General features: G+C 41.5%; 3 protein-coding genes across 3 annotated transcripts in view; 1 reads left to right on the top strand and 2 right to left on the bottom strand.

The window, feature by feature from the left end:
* Positions 1 to 2,091: 2,091 nt before the first annotated feature.
* Positions 2,092 to 4,149, bottom strand: LOC144043609 (nucleoside diphosphate kinase A 2-like). Its single transcript, XM_077557429.1, has 5 exons — positions 3,998 to 4,149; positions 3,207 to 3,325; positions 3,027 to 3,128; positions 2,834 to 2,946; positions 2,092 to 2,274 (listed from the first exon to the last, which is right to left on the bottom strand). Exons 2-5 carry the CDS (start codon positions 3,321 to 3,323, stop codon positions 2,157 to 2,159), a joined length of 450 nt encoding a protein of 149 aa, XP_077413555.1. The 5' UTR covers positions 3,324 to 3,325; positions 3,998 to 4,149; the 3' UTR covers positions 2,092 to 2,156.
* A 716-nt stretch (positions 4,150 to 4,865) lies between these two features.
* Positions 4,866 to 23,480, bottom strand: rapgefl1 (Rap guanine nucleotide exchange factor (GEF)-like 1). Its single transcript, XM_077557369.1, has 16 exons — positions 23,032 to 23,480; positions 19,311 to 19,543; positions 14,029 to 14,107; positions 13,671 to 13,881; positions 13,506 to 13,603; positions 12,975 to 13,087; positions 12,489 to 12,656; positions 12,312 to 12,409; positions 11,275 to 11,397; positions 11,020 to 11,198; positions 9,808 to 9,898; positions 8,079 to 8,129; positions 7,894 to 7,981; positions 7,754 to 7,818; positions 7,599 to 7,653; positions 4,866 to 7,514 (listed from the first exon to the last, which is right to left on the bottom strand). Exons 1-16 carry the CDS (start codon positions 23,253 to 23,255, stop codon positions 7,390 to 7,392), a joined length of 2,001 nt encoding a protein of 666 aa, XP_077413495.1. The 5' UTR covers positions 23,256 to 23,480; the 3' UTR covers positions 4,866 to 7,389.
* Positions 23,030 to 23,843, top strand: part of sgf29 (SAGA complex associated factor 29) — a 29,131-nt gene continuing 28,317 nt past the window's right edge. Inside the window, exon 1 of the mRNA XM_077557401.1 lies at positions 23,030 to 23,196. The gene's annotated coding sequence lies outside the window, so the exon portion shown is untranslated. The remainder of the gene's footprint in view (positions 23,197 to 23,843) is intronic.

The raw sequence follows: 23,843 nt of genomic DNA, 5'->3' as shown, positions 1-23,843 counted from the left end.
AAGTGTCCTGCTTTTATAGTCTTAGGTTTATTTACGTTTTGACAATTTTAGTCCATACATTTTATTTAAATGACATCTTTAATTTTTTCTTTCCAATGTTTTGATTTTTTTCTCCCAAATATCTTTATTGAACAACTGCAAACTAATAATCTCCAGCCAACCCTGTAGCGTGACGCCATCGGTAGGCGACCCCGATACAATCTGTTGCACTCAGAATGGGGTAGATGCCACGGACTTCCGACTTCTGTAAATTAGCGAAAATGTCATCGTGCTGCACTCCCCTTCCCTCGAGTGGTGGCTAAGATTTGCTGCTAAATTAATGTAGAGTTAACAATGCTAAGGGTGAAATTTGCTTCATGAACACATTGTGAAACAAAGTGGGCCACTTGGCGCAATGAAACTTCTCTATTTTTCCTTTCTGACACTCTTTTCCAAGTTCAAAAGTAACTTTGTCAATCACGATGACATTGACTTAATCAGTTGTATAACAATACATGAATCCCAAATAAAACTTCACATGTGCTTTTGGTGGTCTTCACTGTCCTGACGCTCTTTCCCTACATATCAATCGTTTTGCTTGGAAAAAAGAAAAAACAAAGTCTGCTTTCATAGAGTAAAGAAAGCTGAAAGTTTCCACCGGGGGACTTTTTTTTTTTTTAATGTTTGAAAAATGGTTAAAAAAAAAAGTTTGACTGCAAATGTGTGCAATAAGCTTGCTGGCAAAAAATGATTAAGTTAATTTATGTCCAGTGTTTTCTCACTTGTTCGCGGGCACACATTAACTCTTTTACTGCCAAAAACGTTAAGTAAAAACTACAGAGGAGCGGCAAAGACGTTAAAAAATGTTCACCAAGTTTTTTTGGGGGGGAAACGGGTGAAGGAAAGCTTTGGCCAGCTGTGCTGAAAGTATCAAGCAGATCTAGTTAGTATAATGCCTATTTTTGGCCCCTAGATGGCAGCGATGACTTTGGACAAGATTGGGTAGGCGTCAGAAGACATGAGGCGGAGCTAGAGTGTTGCGGGGACAACGGCTGAGGAAGCCATAATGGCGACTGGTTGCAAGCAGCTCACGCTTGAGCATTTTTTTCAAAGACGAAAAGCATCGACCAATGCTAAAGAGCACATTGATGACGACGATGATTACTCCGAGGTTGACGCCGAAGTTGGAAGCGTTGACGCAGTGGCTATGATCACGTCATAAAGCCTCACCGGCTAGCGATGCTAACGCGGAGCACTTCTGCTCAGGCGGACGACGAAGAGTGCCCCGAGTCCAATGCATAGTCATCGGAGGAGTGGGTACAGTCTGATCACGGAGAAGACACTGGTTATGGACTACGATGCCACCATGAATGGAGTGGATAAGATGGATCAACCACCCGGTATAGGAACTGAAGGACAATGAGGAAGCCAGACGTACCACGATCCTGAGAGTAGACTTGATGGCAACATGGCCAAACACACATTGCAGTATATACTTGCTATTCCCCGGAAAAAAAGGCCGGCAAGAAAGTGTATCGTCTGCACGCGAAGGCGCCATCGCAAGTGAAACTAATCTGTTGTGCAAATCCTGCTGCGTCCACTTGCACGCAGGGGAGTGTTACAAAAAGAAAAACTATTTGAAACAGCCACACAATTGTAAATAGTACCACCGTTGCACACATTTGTAAATAGTTTGCCAAATTGTTACTGTTGAATGTAAATAAATGTATTTTGCTGTCAAAAAAACACTTTTTCATTGTTGGTGGTAGTGTTTTACAGAAGTAAAGCACTGTTTAGGTGTTTGTGGCATCATTCATGGAAAAAAAAGGTGTCAAATTCACTAGACTGCATGAAATAATATCGTTTCGCAAAAAGCTTGATTTCTCCGTTTTGTTTCAAAACTAACCATTTTCTATTGTTGATTACTGAAAAACAGAATAAGGTAGAAACTGATGAAAGTTCAATCTTTCATTTGGTAGTATGTGTGTTAACATAGTCCAAACAAAATTTTCTGTGGACCTTGAAAGATCAGTCAAAATGCTTAAATCGGCTGGCACTGACAGCATCCCTTTTCTGAAAATGTCTGGCAGTCAAAGAGTTAAGTCAGCGTAGTCCAATTACACGAGGCTTTATTAAAGACTGCTTTTCATCACCATTGAGTGTGGTGTGCATGCGTTTCACTCGTAGAGCCAGGCCTGCGCACAGGGGGTGTAGTTGACCATTTCGTCAGCCTTGAACCACAAATCAATCTCACGCTTGGCGTTTTCCACCGTGTCGCTGCCGTGGATCACATTCCTGGACAGAAATAAAATAAATCATCATGGATGCTAGTCACTGATCCAGATGTCAACCCATTAGCAGTGTGGTTAGCATGAATATAGTCACTCAGCCAGATGACCCATCATTAGGGGTGTTGTTAGTCTCCAATCTGGACAAAGTCATTAGCAGTGTTAGCATGGATGCTAAACGCAAAACCCGATGACTAGTCATTTGCCGCGTTAGCACAGACGCTAGTTACCCAGCCCTATGACCACTCGTTAGTCACCAATCTGGATAAGAGCCGTTAGCAGTGTGGTAAAAATTGATGCTGGTGCCTCATCTGAATGACAAGTCAGTCAGCATTGTCCTTAGCATGGATGCTACCCATTGATCCGAATGAGTCATTAGCAAGGATGCTAGTGACTGCGCCAGCTGACCAATCATTAGCAGCGTTTATAGCATGGATACTAATCACCCAGTCGATAGCATTGTCATTAGCACATATGCTAGTCACTGATATAGATGGTGAATCATTAGCGGTGTTCGTATGGCTATTACTCCCTAATGGTGTGCTTTATGGCCGCCAAGCACTCACCTGCCAATGTCGATGCACAGGTCTCCTCGGATGCTTCCGGGTTTGGACTCGGCCGGGTTGGTTTCTCCAAGCATCATCCGTGCCAACTTGACGATGCTCCGCCCCTCCCACACCTGTGCACGACATTGCCATTATTTTGGTGCCATTTACAACACAGAGCACCCGCTCAGGTGACGCCGACTCTGTAGGTTACCATGGCGAGGACAGGGCCGGACGCCATGTACTTGCACAGTCCAGCATAGAAGGGCGTGTCCTTCAAGTCGGCGTAGTGAGTCTTCATGTGGTCCTCGGATGCCTGCCACACAAACATGTGGCAATGATAATGAAATGTTCAAGTGGCGGCGGAATTTCATGCATTTGCAGCCCCGCTTACCTGCATCAACTTGCTGGCGACCAGTCTGAAGCCTCTCTGCTCGAAGCGCTTGATGATCTCACCACACAGGCCTCGCTGGACGCCGTCTGGCTTCACTGCGATGAATGTTCGCTCCATATCTGTTTTGGGCCGCACGCACACACGTCATCATCACCCGTTTTCCAAATTTTCAGCAAAACCGCCTCAAAGTTCTGACATTCAGGGTTTTAATCTGGTGGCAGCTGGGCAGCCCAGGTGAGACTCATATCTAACAAACATGGGTGTTTTGATAGGGAAAGTGAAGAGTGTTGTGGAAAAATGCCAATGTTGTGTTGGCATACTTGTCCACCCATTTCTCAACAGCCAATGAGCTTGAATGTAATAACCGAAAAAGTTGGTTAAAACAAATTTCAAAAAACGTTTTTGAAAAGACACTACTAGATTTTACACTGACACGATAACATCAGAACATCCCCCACGCTGCATATTACATCACACCAGCACAAGACTGCCCTCCTTGATGCTAACTTTAGAATCAGCTGCTTGTGGAACATGTGACGAGGGGTAGAAGTGACAGCTGACATGATCAGACACTTAACCCCGCCCCGACTATTCACACCAATATGAAGAACAAATGACACCGGTCAATTACAAACATCACAAAGTTTAGCATGCTGTTAGCAAGGCGAAGGCATAAAACTCAAAGGTCATGTATGTGGCGTTTTATTCAACATGAGCTTTGTAATCCCTAAACTCGAGAACAAAGTCAAGACACAAAAAAATGAAAAATAAGCGTTAAAATGCGGCGTTACCTTGAAGAAGGTTGGCAGTTGGGTGGGGGTCGAGGTGGCGTGGAGAGCTCAGCGAGGACGACCAGCAGCGTGCAAAAACTTTTAAAGGCCGAGGGGGGTCCACGAGATAGGGAGGGGGTGAGTGCACCAAGTTTTCTGATTGGACGAGTGTCCCGATGACAGGAAACAAAACACCGCGCTGACTTGACTTGATTGGTCTTCATGCGAACAGCCAGCGATGCTTAATTAGTGGGATTGGGTGACACTGCTGACTTTGCCCCCAATAAAAATAAGCTCCTAGCCTAATGAGTTTTAAATGGAAAAACATGTGATGCACAGTTCACTTAGTTGCCTATTTTTAGATTCCCATTTCAAACGTTGTATACACCACATACATTATCACCTAAACGTAATAATGTATTCTTTCTCTCAAGACAAATGCAATGTGCACATATTTATATACATACACAGATATTGTATATACTTGTGTGTGAATTTTAAATTTTTTTTTTTGCACATTCAGATTTGTACCCATGTAGATCAGTGGTATCAAAACTACGGCCCCAGGGCCATTTGCGGCCCACCATCCAGTTTTTTTAGTGGCCCAAAATGGCATTTGACACAGCTGAAATAATAATAATAAAAAAATGTTTGGAGATGGTCAAAGTAAGAAAGGAGGTTGTCGAAAAAAATAGGTGCCACATTTACAAATAAATTGGTTTATATATTGTAGCATTTCTCTAGATATGCAAAAGCACAAATAAATTATTTGTAAAAAATAAAAATAAAATAGGACTAAACACAATTCCTCGTCATAACATATGTGGCCCTCAAATGAAAAAGTTTGGAAACCCCTGATGTAGACGTAAAGAACACTCGTACGACGCCGTGGGCGTCACGTCAGCTTTTATTTTTGCAGCTGCAGGAATGAACATGACAAGATTTTAAAGTGCAGAAAAATCACATTACAAAGAATCCAGTTTGAAAAATATCCCACTTTCAAAGTCAAGCGTCAACTTCACTCAAATTCTTCCGAGATGTTCCGACGTCCTTTGTTAGTGGACTAGCTTGTTAGGTAGCCCGCTATTGTCTTGAAACAACATGGCCGACCTCTGTGTTAATGTGGCTAGCTAGCTCCCTGCTGTGTCGAATCGACACAAGGTCAACGACAAAAACAAGCTGGACGTTTTTACGTAAAATAGATTTTGCGTTGATTTTGTTTATTTACACTGCGGCTATTTACACAAACGTCCCCGCCTGAGTGATAAAAATAGCAACGTGACAAGTCGCCGTCTTTGTGGAATTTTCTTAGAAATATGGAATGAGCACTTCAAACGGCTCAACAATATTCCACATCAATTACAATTCCGATTGTTGAATTGACGTGCGCGAGTCATTCTACTGCTCTCCTCACCACGACTTTAGGGCAAGTGGGGCTGTTGAAACATCACCGTACTTATGACCTTGGAATTTCAGCCTGCTCAAGCTTATTGGTGGATATTTAGAACTGAAACCTGCCTGCCAATTGGAGAAGGGCTTCTCCGAGTAGCCAGACAAACCAGGAGATATGATCACATTATCCCCTTTTACACGGAAAACTATTGCTGCCGTACCAGAAAAAAGGTCATGCTACAACAAGACAAATTGAATGTTTTAATGTGATCAATTTCACGTTTTAACATAAGTTTAACGTTATAACGGGTCCTGTTCTAATGTATCATTTATGACATTAAAACATAAAACGTACCAGTTCAGCTATAATTGAAATGTATCACACTAACGTGATAACTTACCATGTAAAAAGTGACATTGTTAAAAGGTGCAATTTATCACATCATAATGTCAATCACATTTCAACGGGATCATTTTTCAAATTAAAAGGTGAAATTTAGCGTGATACTGAATTTTAAATACTAAATTGACGAGTACAGTTACTACTTGAGTTTGTACGATGTGATGAGTCAATTCAGCTTGTCAACATTTCCAAATGGATGTGGACATTTATGCAAATTTTAAATGATTTCTAGATCTTAAGTGTTTTTTATACAAATCCATCCAGTGTATGGATCCACTTTGATCTTCGTGTAAATGAAAACTCTGATATTGTTAGAATATTTCTGAAGCTGTTTTAGATTGCTCATACGATTTGCAACAAGATAACACTAAATAAATATGAATACAGAAGTCATTTCTATCTTATTAGTTGACAAATACTGTTAGCCGGTCTATGGGGCCCATTTAAGATCACATTGAGATGAATGTGGCCCCAAAGACCTGCCCGCCCCCTCCCCCACACACGCAAAAAAAAGCTAAATTTCTCTGGAAACAGTCATTTTGGGAAAATCTTGTCACGTTGCTAATAAAAGCATCCAAGGACGACTCGCCTATTCCCAGAAGTCGTAACCTTCGAGCCTTCTAGTCCTTCAAAGTAAAAGTCCAGCTTCAACCTCAATTTGGGACTTCTGAAAACAGATTGCTATGCTTTGTCAGTAGATCAAACAGTTTTTGTTTGTCAAAAATATTGTTGTGCACAACAACTGAAAAACAACATCAACAACAACAATCATAATAATAATAATAATAATAATAATAATAATAATAATAATAATAATTATGATCATGATAATCATAATAAGGATGAAGTCATCACACGACAATAGAAGAAGAAGTAAACAAAACCTCGCAGCCCTGAGGGTCATCAAAGTGCTTCGCCGGAAAATAGTCGAAACGTTTTTCCTGGGTGGAGGCGTCCGGTTACGTCACACGGAAGCCAAGAAAGGAAACGAGGAAAGGAGTTGAAGAAGGGAGAAATTGAAGTGGAAAAAAAGAAGTGAGGAGAGGAGGTAAGGAAAAGAAAGAAAGCGAAAAAGTAGAAGAGAGATTAGGAAGTGAAGAAAGGAATTTAGGAAAGGATGACGTGAGATTTGGATGTGAAAGGAAGAAAGAAAAAGAAAGAAAATGAAGTAAAGATGTGAGGAGAAAGGAAGTGATGAAAATGGAGTAAGGAAAACAGGAAATGAGGAAGGAAGTGAACAAAAGGAAGTGGGGAAAAGAGGTGAAGATGGAAGAAAGGAACTGAAGAAAGGAAACAAGTGAAAAAAGGAAGTAAGGATGAAAGGAAAGGAAGAAGGGAAGTAAGGAAAGCAAATAAAGATTTGCAGGAAGTATATAAAAGAAGTGAGGAAGGAACTAAGGTAATGAAGTGAGGAGTGTCATTAGCTGTTTGTGGGCGGGGCCAAAATGAAAAGAAACACGATGGCAGCCAAGCTTGTCCTGATTGGCTAAAGAGAAAGAAGATGAGGATGTGGGCCCGTCATCGTCTTTTAACGTGTCTTCTTGGCATGTCCCCACTCACGTGTCCTCTTCACGTGCTTTTTTTTGTTTTTTTTGTGGAGTTTGATGGGCAGTGGCGTCTACGCGTCTCTGGGCTCCAGTTTGCAGGACAAGTCGAAGAGCAGGTTCTGGTTGTCGATGACGTGCAGCTGCCTCACATATGCTTTCGTCTGCAAATGGGATGGCGACGTCTCCGTATCCATGACTACCAGAAGGAACAAGCACATCGTTAGCTTTTTGTGTGTGTGTGTACTGTGCACGTGTGTGCGTGTGTGTGCTGGCACGTTACCCAATTGTCCACTGCGGTATCTGCGGATGCTTCGCACCATTTCAGCCACTTTGTGCTGTGCAAAGGCATCAATCAATCAATCAATCAATGAAAACTTTATTTGTATACTATAGCCCAGGCTTCCTGAATCCTGGTCCTCGAGGGCCGGTGCATACCATTTTGTCAAAGTTGACGAGTTGGCCGTGAAAAGTTTTACAACTCTCGTGAAGAAAAGTCAAATCTGCAAAAAAAAAAAAAAAGTTGTTTAGAACTGATGTGTGTTGATGTGTGCATGCATGTGTGCGCGCATGCGTGCCTTTGAGCAGCAGAGGTGTGAAGGGGATGAGCGGCGGCGTGAGACTGGTGATCAGGTCTCTGTACGACTTGTGGTTTCTGGAAGGATCCTGATGTTGACAAAACATCCACATTTCAAAATAGCAAAAATGGGATTTTTCGATAAACACATGTTTTTTTCTTTTATCATAGAAAAAAAAAACTTACAGTGATGCTTTCAAACTGTTGAAACTGTTTCCGGAATTTTCCTGGAAGACCCTGTCACACAAAACACGTTTGTTCATTTATTTCTTCACTCAACACCAGAAAATGTTCACTGTGCGGTGAGCCTCATTTATTTATTTTGTACAGTTCATAACATGTTCTGCCTCCCGTTAATTTTGCATGTAATTCCAAAGTTGGCCACTAGAAGGCAACACACTTTTTTGTTTGATACTAAATTTGACTAGGACGATTCAAGGCCCAAAATAAATTGTTTTCCTTGCAGAGCAATTTGTGAAACAATAACTTCATTTGAGGTGCAATTTTTTTGGAGCGTTCATCCCAGGTACCCGAAGCAAATGTTTTATTAAACAATAAAAAATTTGACAATATAACAAATGACCAATTGGTTTTCTTCTTTATATAATCGACAGTTTTTATTTAAAAATTAAAGTTAAAATCAAAACTCTTCCTGGCTGACGTAAGACAATTCATTTCTGTTTTTTTTTCTTCGATTCTTCGTTCATTTTATAAAGGACATTTTTGAGTATGATTATTGAAAAAACAGGATTTTTTTACAGTAAACACGAGTGACACCGGTACACTCACTGTTAATCTGGACAATATTTTTGCCTTATCTTTTGCCCTATCGCTCTCTCTTTCAATATACAGTATTGTGTTATAGGTTTGTTTCGAGACATAAAAAAATAAGCCAATCAGCATTATTGTTGTGATGTCATCTTAATGGGGTTGAGCTCAGGGCTCTGAAGGGGCCACTTCAGAAGGTGGATTTGGTTGTTGACGTGTCCTTTGGGTGGTTGTCACCCATTGCAAAATGTCTCGGTTATTAATCATTTGGAAAACTATTTGTCAGTCAGTAATAGCATCGCACCTAGGTCTTGATTTAGCAAAGCGACCCCGGACCATGATGTCCCTCACACTGCAAAAAACAGCTATCTAATCTAGACTTAAAACTCTTATATGAAGCCATAAAGTCTTATTGATCTTGTATGAATGAGAATTATATACTATGAGCAGAGCAGAATTTCTAACATTATTAATATTGTTTTAAGATTATTTGTCTTTTATTTCATACTTAGTTTGTAAATCCTAAAATTTGTCAAATTTCATGCCCAATAAGCTAAAATGCTGTAAGAGTCTCTGTTAGCTCCCGGTTGGAAGGAGGTTTTGATGGTGGTGGGCTGTGCCTGTTTTTGTTTAACTGGTTTTGGAATGAATTGATTCCATTTTCATTCATTTTAATGAGGAAAGATGAATGGAGATACGAGTGTGGTTAATGAATTCAACTTGTATCCCAAAGTTTCTTGCAAATAAACAATTCTTGACTTTCTAAAAGCTTTTTTGTGCGTTCACAGGTTCTCGAGAGGGACAAACTCAAAAGTACGTCCGCTTTGTTTTTTGGCTTTAACCAACACCTCCAATCTCATTATATTGATTGAACTCAAGTTTAGCCGCCTCCTGAGACCAATCAGCTGTCGGAAAAGTCATTGGCAGACGAGATTGACGTACGTTTCTCTCCCTGCCTTGTGGATGTTTTCTTGGCATGCCCAATAAAAACACCAAAACGCAATTTGTGCTGTATGTAAAAAATGTTAACTAGTTTGTGACATACGATCGCATTTTATGAGCAATTCATGCAGAAATCCAGCACCTAACAGTAGACAGACTTTTCCTTGCAGCTGCACACGTGTTGCGTGTAAGGTGCGTGCGTTACCTCCCAGGTGAGTCTCAGTCTGCTGAGAGCCGGGTTGTCTAAACCCAGGAGCACGGCCAGGAAAGACAGAAGGTCCTGCTGTTGTTTGCAGCTGAAACGCACACACACATGTACAGTATCAATATACGTATTCAGTAGCTACTAGCTAGTGCAGGGGTCTGCAACCTGCGGCTCTGAAACCACATGGGACTCTTAAGTCCCTCTCCTGTGGCTCCCTGTGGATCGCAAAAAAAAAAAAAAAAATAGTATAATTTTTTTTTTAAATATTAAAAAACAAAAAATGAGATAAAATATTATTTAAAATAATTAATCATTTAGATAAAAAAAAAATATATATTTTAAAAATGTCCAAATTTGCAAGTTGTCAAAAAGAAACGAAAGGCAGATGAAAAAGTTTTTTTGAAATACCTAAAAATGTCCAAAAAGTGACCATAAAATGTTCAAATAGGAAAAGGAAAAGCAGAAAATTACCATATCATGTACACAAATTGCAAAAAAAAAAGTCAAAACGTATTTGTTTAAAAAGGCAGAAAATTATATATTCAAAAAGTAACTATAAATCCCCAAAGTTACCATAAAACGTCCACAAAATAGCAAAAAATGTTAGAAAATTGATAGCAAAAAAGGCAGAAAAAAGTGTCAAAAAAATTGCCATAAAATTTCCAAACAAGGAAGTAGAGAGGCAGATAATTACCACATGTCTATATAATTGCTGAAAAAATTGACAGAAAGTCAGAAATGTCTAAACATGTCTGAAAAACCAAGTCTGGAAAAAAAATAATCCCCAAAAAAATACTCCAAAAACAGAAAACAAAGAGTGGAAGAAAATGAATTTAAAAAGTATTGGATGCTGCATATTTTCAGTTATGGTGAATTTCTAATTAGCTCTTGGGTCCTAAATACATTACACTAGCACTAACACACAGTTCCACTCATCACAATGTTCAAAGGTTTTGCGGCTCCACACACACCTTTTTCTTTTCTTTTTTTTTGCTATTCGGCCTAAAATGTCTCTTTTGACAGTAAAGGCTGCTGACCCCTGAGCTAGGGAATGATGTGACTGCACAAAAGATGTCTACTAAGCAAGCGTGATGGAGATGAACACAGACAGACAGATGGATGATGGCTGGACGGACAGATGCATGAGATGCAAGAGGACGGAGAGAGACAGACAGAAAGACAGACAAATAGATGTCGCTTTTTTGGTCTCACAGCGCAGCGATCTTGATGAACTTTCTGAGCAGCTGAATGCGTTTGGGCAGCGAGTGACACTGCAGCGTCTCCGTGGCGACCCAGTGCTGAACCTCGCTGCAGCGCTGCAATACCAGCTCCAGGTTGAGGGGGCGCCAGCGCGACTGCTCGCCGTGGAACACGTAACACACAAACTCCACCTGCGGGGAGGGGGGGCCACAAGTTAAGGCTGACGCTTAAAGACGCCAAAGGGGTCGTGACCTCGCTTGGGCCGACCTCGTGCACGCAGCTGAAGAGCTCCCAGTCAAAGGCCACCAGCTGGTTAGCCACTTCCTCGGCCGACATGTCGTGAAGTTTGCTGTCTCCGGGAGTCCAGTGGATCTCCTCGGGAAGAGGGAGCTGACAGGACAGGGGGGGAAAAAGAGCTTCCTTGATGTGTCATGAACACTATCGGCCTCAAGGGGGCGACAGCAGATGTTACAGCAAACAGTAAACAGCTGCAAGTAGGCCTCAGACAATTACTGGTTTCAAGTTATAAAGTCTTGCTATATCGAAATTCTTGTATTGAGGATTTAGTGTAGATTTTGTCATCGTCAAGTAAACATTGTTAGCTAATTGAATATAGCCTCAAAATAAAAACACATAATTAGCACATCTGCAGGTAGCCTCAACTGACACGTATGAATGCATAATTATTCATTTTAAATTGTAATTAATCGCATGACTTTAATTGTTAACTTACAATTAATCACACATTTTAAATCTGTCTAAATGTAAGTTTTCATACTCTTAACATACAAGTGGAAAAAGGTGTAGAAATATGGCTGTGTCTTTTAGTCAGGATTGATAATAATTCATAAAATTGAGTTAAAATTAAAAAGATGTACTGTACTTTGAAAAACGAGCGTGATATTGATTTGTGTTGAGGTAATTTTTCTGCCAGTAGATGGCATAATTGCATTTGTAAGACATTGGTGACAGCTTAGTGCATTTTCTTTTCATATTAAGAACTATCTGACCATTAATATGAAGTAAATTGTGAAATTTTGAACATTTTTAAAATTGTAAAATACAACTTGACCCCAATCTGTACAAATATATGCATTATTATTAAGTTTATTACTGCTAAATTTTGGCATGGACGTGTCTGCTGCGTTGCGAATTTCCCCAGGACAGGCTTTCCAAGTAAGCGGTCATTAATCGCACGTAAAAAAAAAATTGTGGTGTTTTAAAGGAACTTTAAATTAATAAAAAATGAACGCACTAATTTTCACACCCCTCATAATTACATTTTGTAGGTGTCAAATACTGACCAGGGACTCGAGCTCAGAGGGTTGGCAGGTGAACAAATGCGTGTTGACCCCCAGCGTGGTGAAGACGGCTTCGTCGCTTGGCCGGAACACCGCCTTCTCTGCGCATACGAGAGCACGTGCGTTACCGCGGCAACGTTTCACCAGCACATAACGTTACCGTGACACCGACCGACCGACCTCCGGCTGACGTGACGGCGACCAGGATGAGTTTGCCGGGAAGGAGCGGCCGCTCGTCACTGTACTGCAGCTTCTCTCGCACCAACGCCAGGATGTCGCCCACGCGGCACGATAGCCGGCTGCGGATGGTCACGTACGAGTGGTCGGGAGTGTAAACCCTGCAGAAAACTGCGCACCGACGGGCTGTTAGCTTTGCGTGTGCGTGAGCACACTGCATTAGAAGCGTCAGTGGTGGGCGGACAGGGACGGCAAAGGGCTTTCAGTTCATATAATGTATATGGATGTTTGATTTTCTTTTTTCTTTTTCAGTGTAATCTTCAGAATCACGTGTGCATGTTGTTGTGATGATGCAAATTTGCTGTTCTCATCTTGATGGTTTGTATAATTGCGCGGACGTGCTAGTTGGTCGAACTCAGGTTGTCTAGGTTCAACTGACAGCCCAGGCAGCCAATGCCCCCCCCACTGACGAGCGCGGGAATGCCGTACTCTCGTCAGAGCCCCTGAACGCCTCCCTGGGCTGCAGGCAGGCGTCGATTCGCCGGAAATGGCGAAAGAGCGGTCGCACCTGCTTCCTGCGACTCTCCTTCTCCTCGCTGCAACTGACCACACACACCAACACACACGCGTTACACACCTCATCGCCATGGAGCACCAAAACTGCCAAAATAAAAAATTAATACATGACTAAATACATAAATAAATGAATTAAAAATAAAATAATATAAAAACGGAAATAAAACTATAATTCAAAAATTAAATACAAAATATATATATATATATATATATATATATATATATATATATATATATATACACAAATAAATAAATAAAAGTACAAATAAAAAACGAGATTCACAAAATAAAAATAAATGTTGAAAGAAATACAAAAATAAATATATAAATAGATTTAAATATATTTTTTTATTTTCAATTTTTATTCATTTATTTTTTAATTTGAGCAGTTTTGGTCCTCCATATATCATCTGTGTGTGCGTGTGGAGTGTATGTGTTGCGTACGAGCAGTGTAAGATTTGGGTCCAGCGTTCCAGTTTGACGACGTCATCGACCAGGTCAGGATGTCGACTCAGCTCCTGAAGCGCACACACGTACAACTCCTGCACACACACGAGCGCGTGCGCACAATCAGTGGTTGTTAGACAAGGTGTTTAGTTGTGTGCTCACCTTGGGGAATTTGTCTCCCTCCTCCTGCAGGAGTTCGCGGTACATGTCCAGGTAGCGAAAGGCCACGCTGAGCACGGCCCGCTTCCTGCGGGTGCCGTCCGGCGCCGGCTCCGCTTCCCCGTAGTGCTGGCCCCGACTGCCCTCTCCTGGCTCCTCCACCCCCGGCCCCTCCCCCACATAACCTGGCCCCTCCCCCGTACGCAGACAGAACCTGAATGTGAAGTCAAGGAAGCAGAAAGGCAAAACAAAATTCCTTGGTGAGCGATCAGACGTGTCGCATTCCGTGTTGGGTTGGTCGGCGCCTCGTGTGTGTGTATGTGTGTGTGTGTGGAGACGTGCGCGTGCACAAGGAGGATACTGCTGCAGTAGAACTTGCTGGAAGGTGTCGGCCGTCAGGAAGATGGGATGAGTCAACATGAAGTCATCCAGCAACGTCTCTACACGCACAAACAAAATCATTAGCTTCAGAAAAAATACAAAACAATACAAATGTAGGAGCCTGAAGCCAATTGAAGCTAATCAATAGAGCACCGCCTTGCGTTACAATTCGGATTTGCTCAATGAGCATGCTTGTAAGTCAAAACACTTGCTAATGCTAATGCCATTAATCCGTTCCAGCAACCCCACACATAAAAAGTTTAATAATAAGCGGCGCTTACGACTTCATTTGAATCCAACAAATGTAATAGTTTGTGCTTATGATTTAATGCTTCAATCCAATTTATTGAGCTGCTCCTTCTGCTCTGCACACCTTGGCCACCGGGAGCTCATCATACAGTCATGCAGACACAAACGAAGCGTAGTGCTACTTCTACTACTAGAAGAGGCTGTAATATTAGTCGTCCCATGCAGAGGATAAATAATATATGCCTATGAGTAGGGATGTTCGATACCACTTTTTTTCAGATTAATACCAGTATGAGTACTTATGTATGTATGTATGAGTTGAGCTCGAGTTGATACTGATGCCAAGTACAGATACCACTAGTGCATTTGATACATAACATTTAAAAAAAAGACACATCATTTTAAAAAACATTTATCCGTAAAAATGCATGAAATTAGTGGCAATCATTTTTTCCCATTTGTTCATAAAATACATATTTTGTATAGAACATACAATAAAATGAATTTCAATAAATAAATAAAATGAAACTAATAATCCTGTGGCATGAGTCAGACATGTGTTCCTTTATTTCCAGATCATAGTAAGGCCACAAGAGGGCAACCAATATTGTTATCAGCCGCTATCATGAGTACCAAAGCCTTCAAATAAGGTTGGGTATTGGCCCGATATCGATACATGGCATCGCTACTCGCCCTACCCTACCCATGAGTTTTGTTTTGTGTTCAAATAGGCATTTCTTCTCAAACAGCAACTGTCAATGCTATCTGTTAGCATGTCAATGGCATTTTGCATTGTTAGCGTTTAGCTAAGATGAGATATTAACTCATTCACTGCCATTGACGGCTATAGACGTCAAAAATTCATTTGAACTATTTCTATTAGCTTCACATTTTTTTCCACGCACCTAATTTTTAATAATCTTTTTTTTTTTATTATGGGCATCAGGCGATTATTTTTTTTATTGTAATTAATCACATGACTTCACTAGTTAACTCAAGATTAATCATGAATTTTATATCTGTTGTAAATGTACAATATTTTTTTTGCTAGATCTTCTTACTCTTGTTAACAAAAGTGGGGAAAAAATGTGAAACTAATAGAAATAGTCCAAGTGATTTTTTGACGTCTATAGACGTCAATAGCAGTGAATGAGTTAATAAGAAAAGTCAGCGTTGCTTGAGCTGTCTGCTTTACTTTTTGAGTAAAGTTCAACTTGGAGTGTCCATAAACAGCTTGAAGCTTCTTTTTTTGACGGATTGTTCAACGTTTGCCAAACTGCTTTGAGTTCACTTCCATCATACAGCGCTTGCAGTGGCGGCTGCTTGTCATGCAAAGCTCATTCTTTACACACGCCTCAGACAGATCATCCAATCATCACGCAGTAGTCGAATGTCCGTAAACCCCCAGAGACGCTGCACGTCCGATTGGGCGGGAAAAAGCCCAGCATTTATCCAATGACTTAAAGCAATAACCACTGAGCGCGTATATAAAGCGCAATCAAGTCACAATTTCTTCATTCACCTCATTTCTCATTTTTGCTATCTACAACAATGTTTGCATCATCTCTTACTTTACAAGTCAACTACCCGAGGGGCGACCTCATTTGAAGTGTGCATCCTTTCCACGTGATACAAATTAGATCAAATATTTTTGAAAAGTAGTTCAGGATAAATTTCATATTATAACATCATAAATCTCATGTTTTAATTTAATGAATTTTAACATTGTAACTGGTCATTTATCACCTTTTAATGTGAAACTTGCATTAAAACATGACATTTATCACAACGTGATACTGAACTTTTTCTTCTGGTGTTACAGCAACGATTAGAGCAACAAATTAGGCTTCATTAATTAGCAGACATCGACAAAACCCACATGATTTGTAATAAATCTGATGAATCACATGAATGACACTTGGGAGGAAACATGCATCCATGCACCCACACACAACAATTTAAAACAAAAATAAATCCAAAATATGTAAAAAAATTTTTAAAAAAGCGTCGCTTTGAGTGTGCGTGGTCTTGTTTCTGTAACATAGTGGGGCCAACATTCTGGGATTTCACAGAGTTGTGGGGCCCACCTGTCCATGTGGGGCCATTTTGCTGGGCCCCACAAGTTTAGACCTCTTTTTGAGGGTCAAGATTTGGTTTTAGAGTTTAGGTTTGAATCGGGTTATGGTTGAGGTTAGGGTAAGGAATAGAGGTAGGCAATCATTTTTAAAGATTGGGGTTAGGGGGAGGGGCTAGGAAATGCATCATGTCAATGAGATGGCCCCACAAAGATAGTAAAACAACCCTGTGTGTGTGTGTGTGTGTATGTTTGTGTGTGTATGCATATGTGAGAGCCTAACATGCTGCAGTGGGCGTGTTGTGCCAGATCCCGCCTCTCTGCAGACGGTTGCCATGGAGACAGTAAGAGGATGCAGAGGAAGTGACATGACCACCCTCCGTGTGTGTGTGCGTGCGTGCATGCAATATGAAAGTGATGTTGTAGAAATGACGCTTCATCACATCACGTGTGACGAATATTTGAATGTGAGATATTTAATTATGAATTAATTATCATGATTGCACGAGGCGTGTTTGCATACACATTTTAGGCATGCACTCAGACATCAGCAGGAAGTTGCGCAGGCATGTTCGAAAACAACCACACACGCTTACTCCCACACATCCACCATCTTGCACCGTGTGTGTGCGTGCGCGCAACATTCCTGTACAAACACGTAAGAACACACTGTTCAGTATCATAATGGCAGCAGTGATTATGTAAGCGCACGTGCACACGTCTCAACAAGTTTTTGGTTTACATAATGAGTAGTTATTCTCTTTATTGTCATATTAATTCCTCTGAGAAGTAAAAAAATATGTAATCAATAATTGTTTTCAATAATATTCTGTAGACTATATTTTGTTGTTGATGGGGTTCGCGACTGTGCCCTAACACCCCAAATCCGCCATTAGAAAAATGCTCCGATTGCCTGCAAAGTAAATGAAGCGCTTCAACTCACTTTAACAGACAGTGAAGCCTGCAATTCTCAAGGCATGCCCTCATGGACAATGGTGTATCATCTGCGTTATGGGAGCGGCGGCTCTGTAGATCTGTAGATTTTTTTTTTGTGTCAACCTATCCACTGTTTTTTGTACAACTGTCCCTGATTGATTTTTTTCCTGGTCCTCTGCTTATTTGCATTTTTTTTCTTGGAAGCCATAATGAGCATCAATTATTTGCCAATTTTCAATATTTGGTTGGGGGTGGTTGATGGGGTCTTTATGCTTAATACCAATACAAAATATGCATGTGAGATGTATATATATTTTCTTCCACTTGGAGTTGCCATCCTCACATTCCATACCGTTGTATCTGTGACTTTGACTGTGTGTGTGTGTCTTTAAAAACTAGGTGAGTGACATGGGGGGGAGTGAACTGAAGCAGTGGTTCTCAACCACGGTCCTCGAGTGCCCCTATCGTTTTCCACGTCTCTCTTAGCCAACGCAGGTGTTTCAAATGATCAGCGAATCAGCAAGCTCTGCATGAAGCCTGATAACGATCCTCACCTGTGCTGACTGAGGGAGACATAGAAAACAGGCTGGATGGGGTTACTCAAGGAGCGGGGTTGAGAAGCCACCGTGTTGGCTCAGCATAGCAGCCGGTCTAAGCATTTTAACTTGAAAACATCATGTACATGTACAGTGCAGTTCATTTTTAATACCTGGTACAACAAAAGTTTCCAAAAAAAGAATTAGAGCTGATTGATAGTTTGCCCTGTTTTATGCACGCTTTCTTCTTGCTAACAAGCAAAATTACTGAAGCACTTGCTGGCAAAAACTTTGCTTTGAGACATTCCATGTTTTCTTTTCTGCCTGTTGGTCACGTTGCACCTTTAGTAGTAGCAGGCATCAAAATCAACAAGAAATAGAAGAGTTTGTTCAATAAAGCGATTGGTCGTGCACCGACAGCTGTGTCGTTGACCACCTGTGCAGAGATTACATTTGGTTCCAGGTAGCACTGGTAGGCTAGTTAACATTAGCTAACGATATTTACATGAGCGTGCACTTGTGGAAGCTGCTTGCGCTTCACGGTACAAACGTTGCACTTTTGCTTCTCTTTTCAATTATCCTTAAAGTGGAAATCAACCTTAAACATTTCTTGACAATAATATCTTATATGTGACCTCACTAGTCTAAACATAGCCTTTTGATGAATATTACATTTGTGGAATATGAGTTATGAAGCAAAATCCAGCCATTTATCCATCTCAGGGGGCGGCCATTTTGCCACTTGCTGTCGACTGAAGATGACATCAATGTTGTTCAGCTCAGGCAATGACCAATCACAGCTCACCTGTTTTCTGAAGCTGCGCTGTGATTGGTTGTTACCTAAGACCTGAGCAATTGTGATGTCATTTTCTCTTGACAGCAAGTGGCAAAATGGCCGCCTTCTGTCTGATATTGATAAAAACTGCTGGATTTTGCTGCTTAACTCGTACTCCACTAACGCAATATTAACCAGAATACCGTATTTAGACAAGTGGGGCTGCATAGAACATATGATTGTCAAAAAAAAGGGGGGATTGACTTCCCTTTTAACTTTTTGTCAGCGCATTTTCCTCCTGGCTGGCACTTTTTGCTCCGTGAGTCAGTTTGGAAAACGAATCAGCGCAAAATCCACCAATATAGCCAAAAATTACAATTACAAAAGGGGGTGGGGTCAATTACAGATTTTGAAATAGAGTTTTTCAGCAAGTAATGTAGGCTCGGTTCCCCCTCCAAAATTCCTGAATAGGAAAATTTGTGATAGCAGTTTACTGTTTCCTCAAAGGGACATTATAGGATTTCTTTACAGCAAAAGCTTTTTCGATCACATAGGGCAATTTTTTTTTAATGTTCATTATAATTATCATGATTTATTCATTGTCTTTCCATAAATTTAAATGTGTGTTGTAGGAGGAAATCTGATAGAAATAGAATTCAACGTCATTACTGACTATCAAACGTGTGTGTCACCTGTGCAGTTGACGAAGCGCTTTCCCGCCACGCTGTCCAACACGGCGAGCATCAGGTTTTGGGGCATGTCAGCGTGAATGGTGGCACCACCGCCGCCCGCGCTCTCCGCCGCCGGGCTGGCTTCGGAACTTTGCTCATCGCCGGATAAGGACGGGCTGCGCGCGTCCCCGCCGGACGAACCGTTGAGTGACGCGCCGGCCGGCGGCCAGGGGGGCGCTTCCTCGCTGTCGGGGCTGCGTGGGCAACAGTCAAAGGTCAGCTCATCACAGCAATTATGCTGTATCAAGGTCATCAACATTCAGTGCTACCCCCACTTACCAATTGAATGTGTTGCGCTCATTTGACTACTACAAAAATTGGTACAAGTTTTTAGTCAAGAAAAATATGTACTGTAGGATTTGAGTATTGGATGCGTGCCTTTAAGGGGTCCCGGAGGCCTGATCTGGTGTTGTCATATTTACTGAGCTAGGTAAAAATCTTTTTTGAGTATATTATCTAACAAGTGAAGCACCTCAATACTTTTACAGTAATTAAGAATAACATAATTCAACATTTAACATTTAATTCACTCATTTTCACTCTTCATAACATTGTATTATAAAATAGCAAATATTGAAGCCATGATTTATTTAAAAACAAAATTCTCATTTACTTATATTGATTTCTGGACAATTCATGACTTAAAATCCTTAATCCTGACCTGAACTAATATTTACAAAGATGGACTCACCTTATTAGTGGTACAAATCTCTATCCAATAATATCCTCTATCTTGATATAGAGGCGATTTTATTTTTTTTTAAAGATACCTACAAACCTGTTATGATCTCAGGTTTTGGACAGGTGTGATACAGGTTTAGCCACCGTGTGTACCGTGATAGGGATAGATTGATTATCGGCCAGGCTGTATTGATACTGATATTGAGCTTTTTGACCAATATCGGTATCTGCCTTTTTTAAAAATATGATGGTTGCTAATGGATCAATAATTTATGTGAAAACTTCATTATTTTTCATGAGCAGTTAATAGCTTTAAAAACTCATTTTGCCACTTACTGTCGACTGAAGATGACATCACCTTTGCTGAGGAAACAGGTAACTACCAATCATGGCTCAGTTTGCTGACCAAACCCAGAAAACAGGTGAGCCGTGATTGGTTGTTACCTATTTCCTTAGCACGTGTGATGTCATCTTCAGTTGACAGCAAGTGGAATTTTTTTTTTTAAAGGTATTAATTGTACATGAAAAATAATGAAGTTATCAAATGAATTCTGGAGCAAATATTTAACTTTTTATTGCTGAAAAATGGCTCAATGAGTCAAGTATCCCTTTAAATGTTTGGTTATTTTTGAGAGATGCTCTTGACCCTGGGAACTATATCCACCTTCTGTTTTTGTTTTATATTACAACCAAGACGCGTGAAAATGTAACATTTCAGATCTTTTGACATTTTGGAAAACATTATTAATGAAGATAGGAGGGAGATATTTACTTGTTTTGACTTTTTAAGGCATGCTGATGAACCTGAGAACTATCTAAACTTTTTGTTAGAATTTTAACAAATATATCTATTTTCTAAGATTAAAAAAAAAAAAGCTTCAACATTTTGCAAATCTGAAAAGTTCAATAAAGCAGTGTTTCTTAACCCTGGTCGTCGGGGCCCACTATCCAGCCTGTTTTCCATGTCTCCCGATTCCAACGCAGATGGGGATCGTTATCAGGCTTTTCCAGAGCTTACTGATGAGTTGTCATTGGAATCAGCTGCGATGGAATAGGGAGACATGGAAAACAGGCTGGATAGTGGGCCCCGACGACCAGGGTTGAGAAACACTACAATAAACACATACAATACTGTCATTATTTTTAATAGCTTTTATTATTTTTTATTTTGACACCACTATTTTTCTGTTTAGTGAAAGTGAATAACGACTCCAAATATCGGCCTCCTTGACTACTAAAAATTGGTATCAGTATCAGCCGTGAAAAAAACTCCATATTAGTCTATCTCTAATGTCTGATGTTGCTCACCGTGGTCCAAGGAATGCTCGGGGAATTCATGAATGCTCGGGGAATTCATGAATGCTCAGACGCATGGAACATTTGCGGGAATCTTGCTCGTCAAGTCAAGCATAAAATTCAGAACAGTATCAGGGTCAGAGCCAGAACTACTTCAGTGGGGTTGCAAGGGTGACACAACAATTCACTAAGGTCGGGAGCGTCCTTGCGCGCGTGTAACCTCCAAACTCAGAGATCATGAGGTTCGCCTTGCATCACACAAGGCTGAGAAGTCATTGTTTATCATACCATCTGCAGTTATGAAATCAAATGCACACGTATACAGAAGCTTGCCCAACACGCTCATAACACAGGCAGGAAGAAATCGTTTTGCTGATCTTAATGTACTAGACAATGTATTTTTCTTTGCCGTTGCTTTGCATTTGTCACTTTGATCTCATTGTAGCCAGAATCAGGACTGGCCCTGTATATTCGTGATATCAGACGAGATGTGGCATTTGACTCATCCTTTTAAATCATATCTAAGAAGCACAATGATGCAACAATCTCTTAATGTTTTACAATTCTAAACATTGCTTTTTACTGGATTTGTTCCTGCTTGTATTATGAGTTGGCATTTAATTTCATGACTGTGGATAAACAATGACTTCTCGGCCATGTTGACTGCGTGCGAACGTGTGGATGTAATAATTTTGATTAACGCTCCATGCTCGTGTCCAATATTTTTATTGCTATGAAAGATTCTTTCGTATTCTTTGTGCAGCTTTAGCTAGATGGTGGATCTGAATGTATGCTGACAAAACATGCAAGTTTAGTGCCTCAGTGGAATGCAACCATGTGGAAACAGCAGTAAGGTGGAGCTAATTATCTGCACAACATTCATCAAAATCTTGCCCTAGGCGTGGGGGTGGCCAATGGGATGGCGGGACACGGGTCAGTGATAGTTCCGCCCCTGAACAGTACACGGGGTGGCCCATTATAGGCTTAGGCTAGCAGGTATGCATTTTACACATGAAGTTGCCAGTTAAACATTAATATGTATTTAAATTGTTAATATTTATAGATATTTTTAGCATGAGTTAATATTGTACTGTTGTTGTTGATATCCAGCTGTTAGTTTGGGGTCGCTATTACACTGAAATAAAGTCCTTTAAATTGACTTAATTTGAACATGCACATCTGTTGCCTGGCATCCTTTAAAAAAAAAAAAAGTTGCCTCCTCAAAAATGGCGTCAAATGACCTCTTAATCATGTGCAAACGATGCACGTGTTCAAATGAAGTCCATTCAAATGACTTTTTTGATACTGTATCATTACGTGCAGGCATTACTTTAATAAACGTGCACTATAACATTCCTAATAGCGTTAGGTTCATAGTGCAGCTTTCAAGGGACCGACGGGCATTTTTACTATCATGTGACAACAAGAATTTACCAATCAACCTGAATACAATCAGTGATGCAGCATTAATTTCTTACAGTGATAGCACTGTCAGTGCTTGAATATCAAATCAATACGTATCAATCTGGATTAATCAAACGAGGTGTCATCGTTTTCAGCTTCCTGACCCGAATGATGTTCGTGACGTCGTTGTGGTCCGTGCGTTGCGTTGCGTAACGACGGCGGCCCCCGCAGCCCCCTCCCTCCTTTCTCCTTCAAACAGCGCGTTCGCGCACGCACGCACGCGCACGCCCCCGCCGCCTACCTGAACACCTCGCGGGCCTGCCCCCCTTCCGGGGAGGGCTCCCTGAAGAAGGGGACGACGCGGGACAGGCTGGCTCTCCGCCGAGACGCCGCGTTCCCCCCGCCGGCCTTGTCCGCTCCTCCTCCGCCGCCTCCTGGTCCGGCTCCCGGTCCTCCTCCGACTCGGGTGAGCGCGCTCGTCTGCTTCTTGAGGAACTTCTCGAGCGGCTTCATCCCCGCCGGCATGGTGGGGGCGGGCGGGGGGTAAGAAGGACAGGACGGGACGGGACAGGACGGGACGGGGGGCAGGCAGGCAGCGCGTCTACATCACAAGCGCGCGTTTCTCGCTCGCTCGACGCTTGTCGTCCGTCGGATGCCGCAGCCTCCCTTCGTCAGCCTCCGCCCCCGCCCCAAAGCCCCCCAGTAGCTCCGCTCTGATGACAAGTGCACGTTCGCGCGGCGCTGGCCCCGCCCCCGCCGCCTGCTGCAGTTGCGCGCGCCGGAAAAAACGTCACGTCACGTAGCAGCCTGAACACGACGCGTCAGTGGCGTTTGACGTGAAATACAAATCCCGTCTTGATCGGCCTGAGATACGTAAACGCGTCCACCATATTGAAGGTGGCAGATGTATCCACAGCGTTTACTGGAAGTAATATTTGACACGGTCTGCATCGCACGTTACAAAATAAAAGGTGACAGCAGGGCAGCAGGGTGGTTGTGACAAACGTATCCCTAACGGGTGCTAATTAAGTGTCTTGAATGTGAGCATTTCAGTGTCATCATGTTTAACTTTTCGTCTTTTAGCACTAAAGTGTCTCGCCAATCACGTTTCGT

This window comes from Vanacampus margaritifer, chromosome 2, assembly GCF_051991255.1.
Source record: "Vanacampus margaritifer isolate UIUO_Vmar chromosome 2, RoL_Vmar_1.0, whole genome shotgun sequence".
NCBI classification, from domain to species: Eukaryota; Metazoa; Chordata; class Actinopteri; order Syngnathiformes; family Syngnathidae; genus Vanacampus; species Vanacampus margaritifer.
Note: the sequence above shows the minus strand (reverse complement) of the source record. Positions and strands in the feature narration are given on the sequence as shown.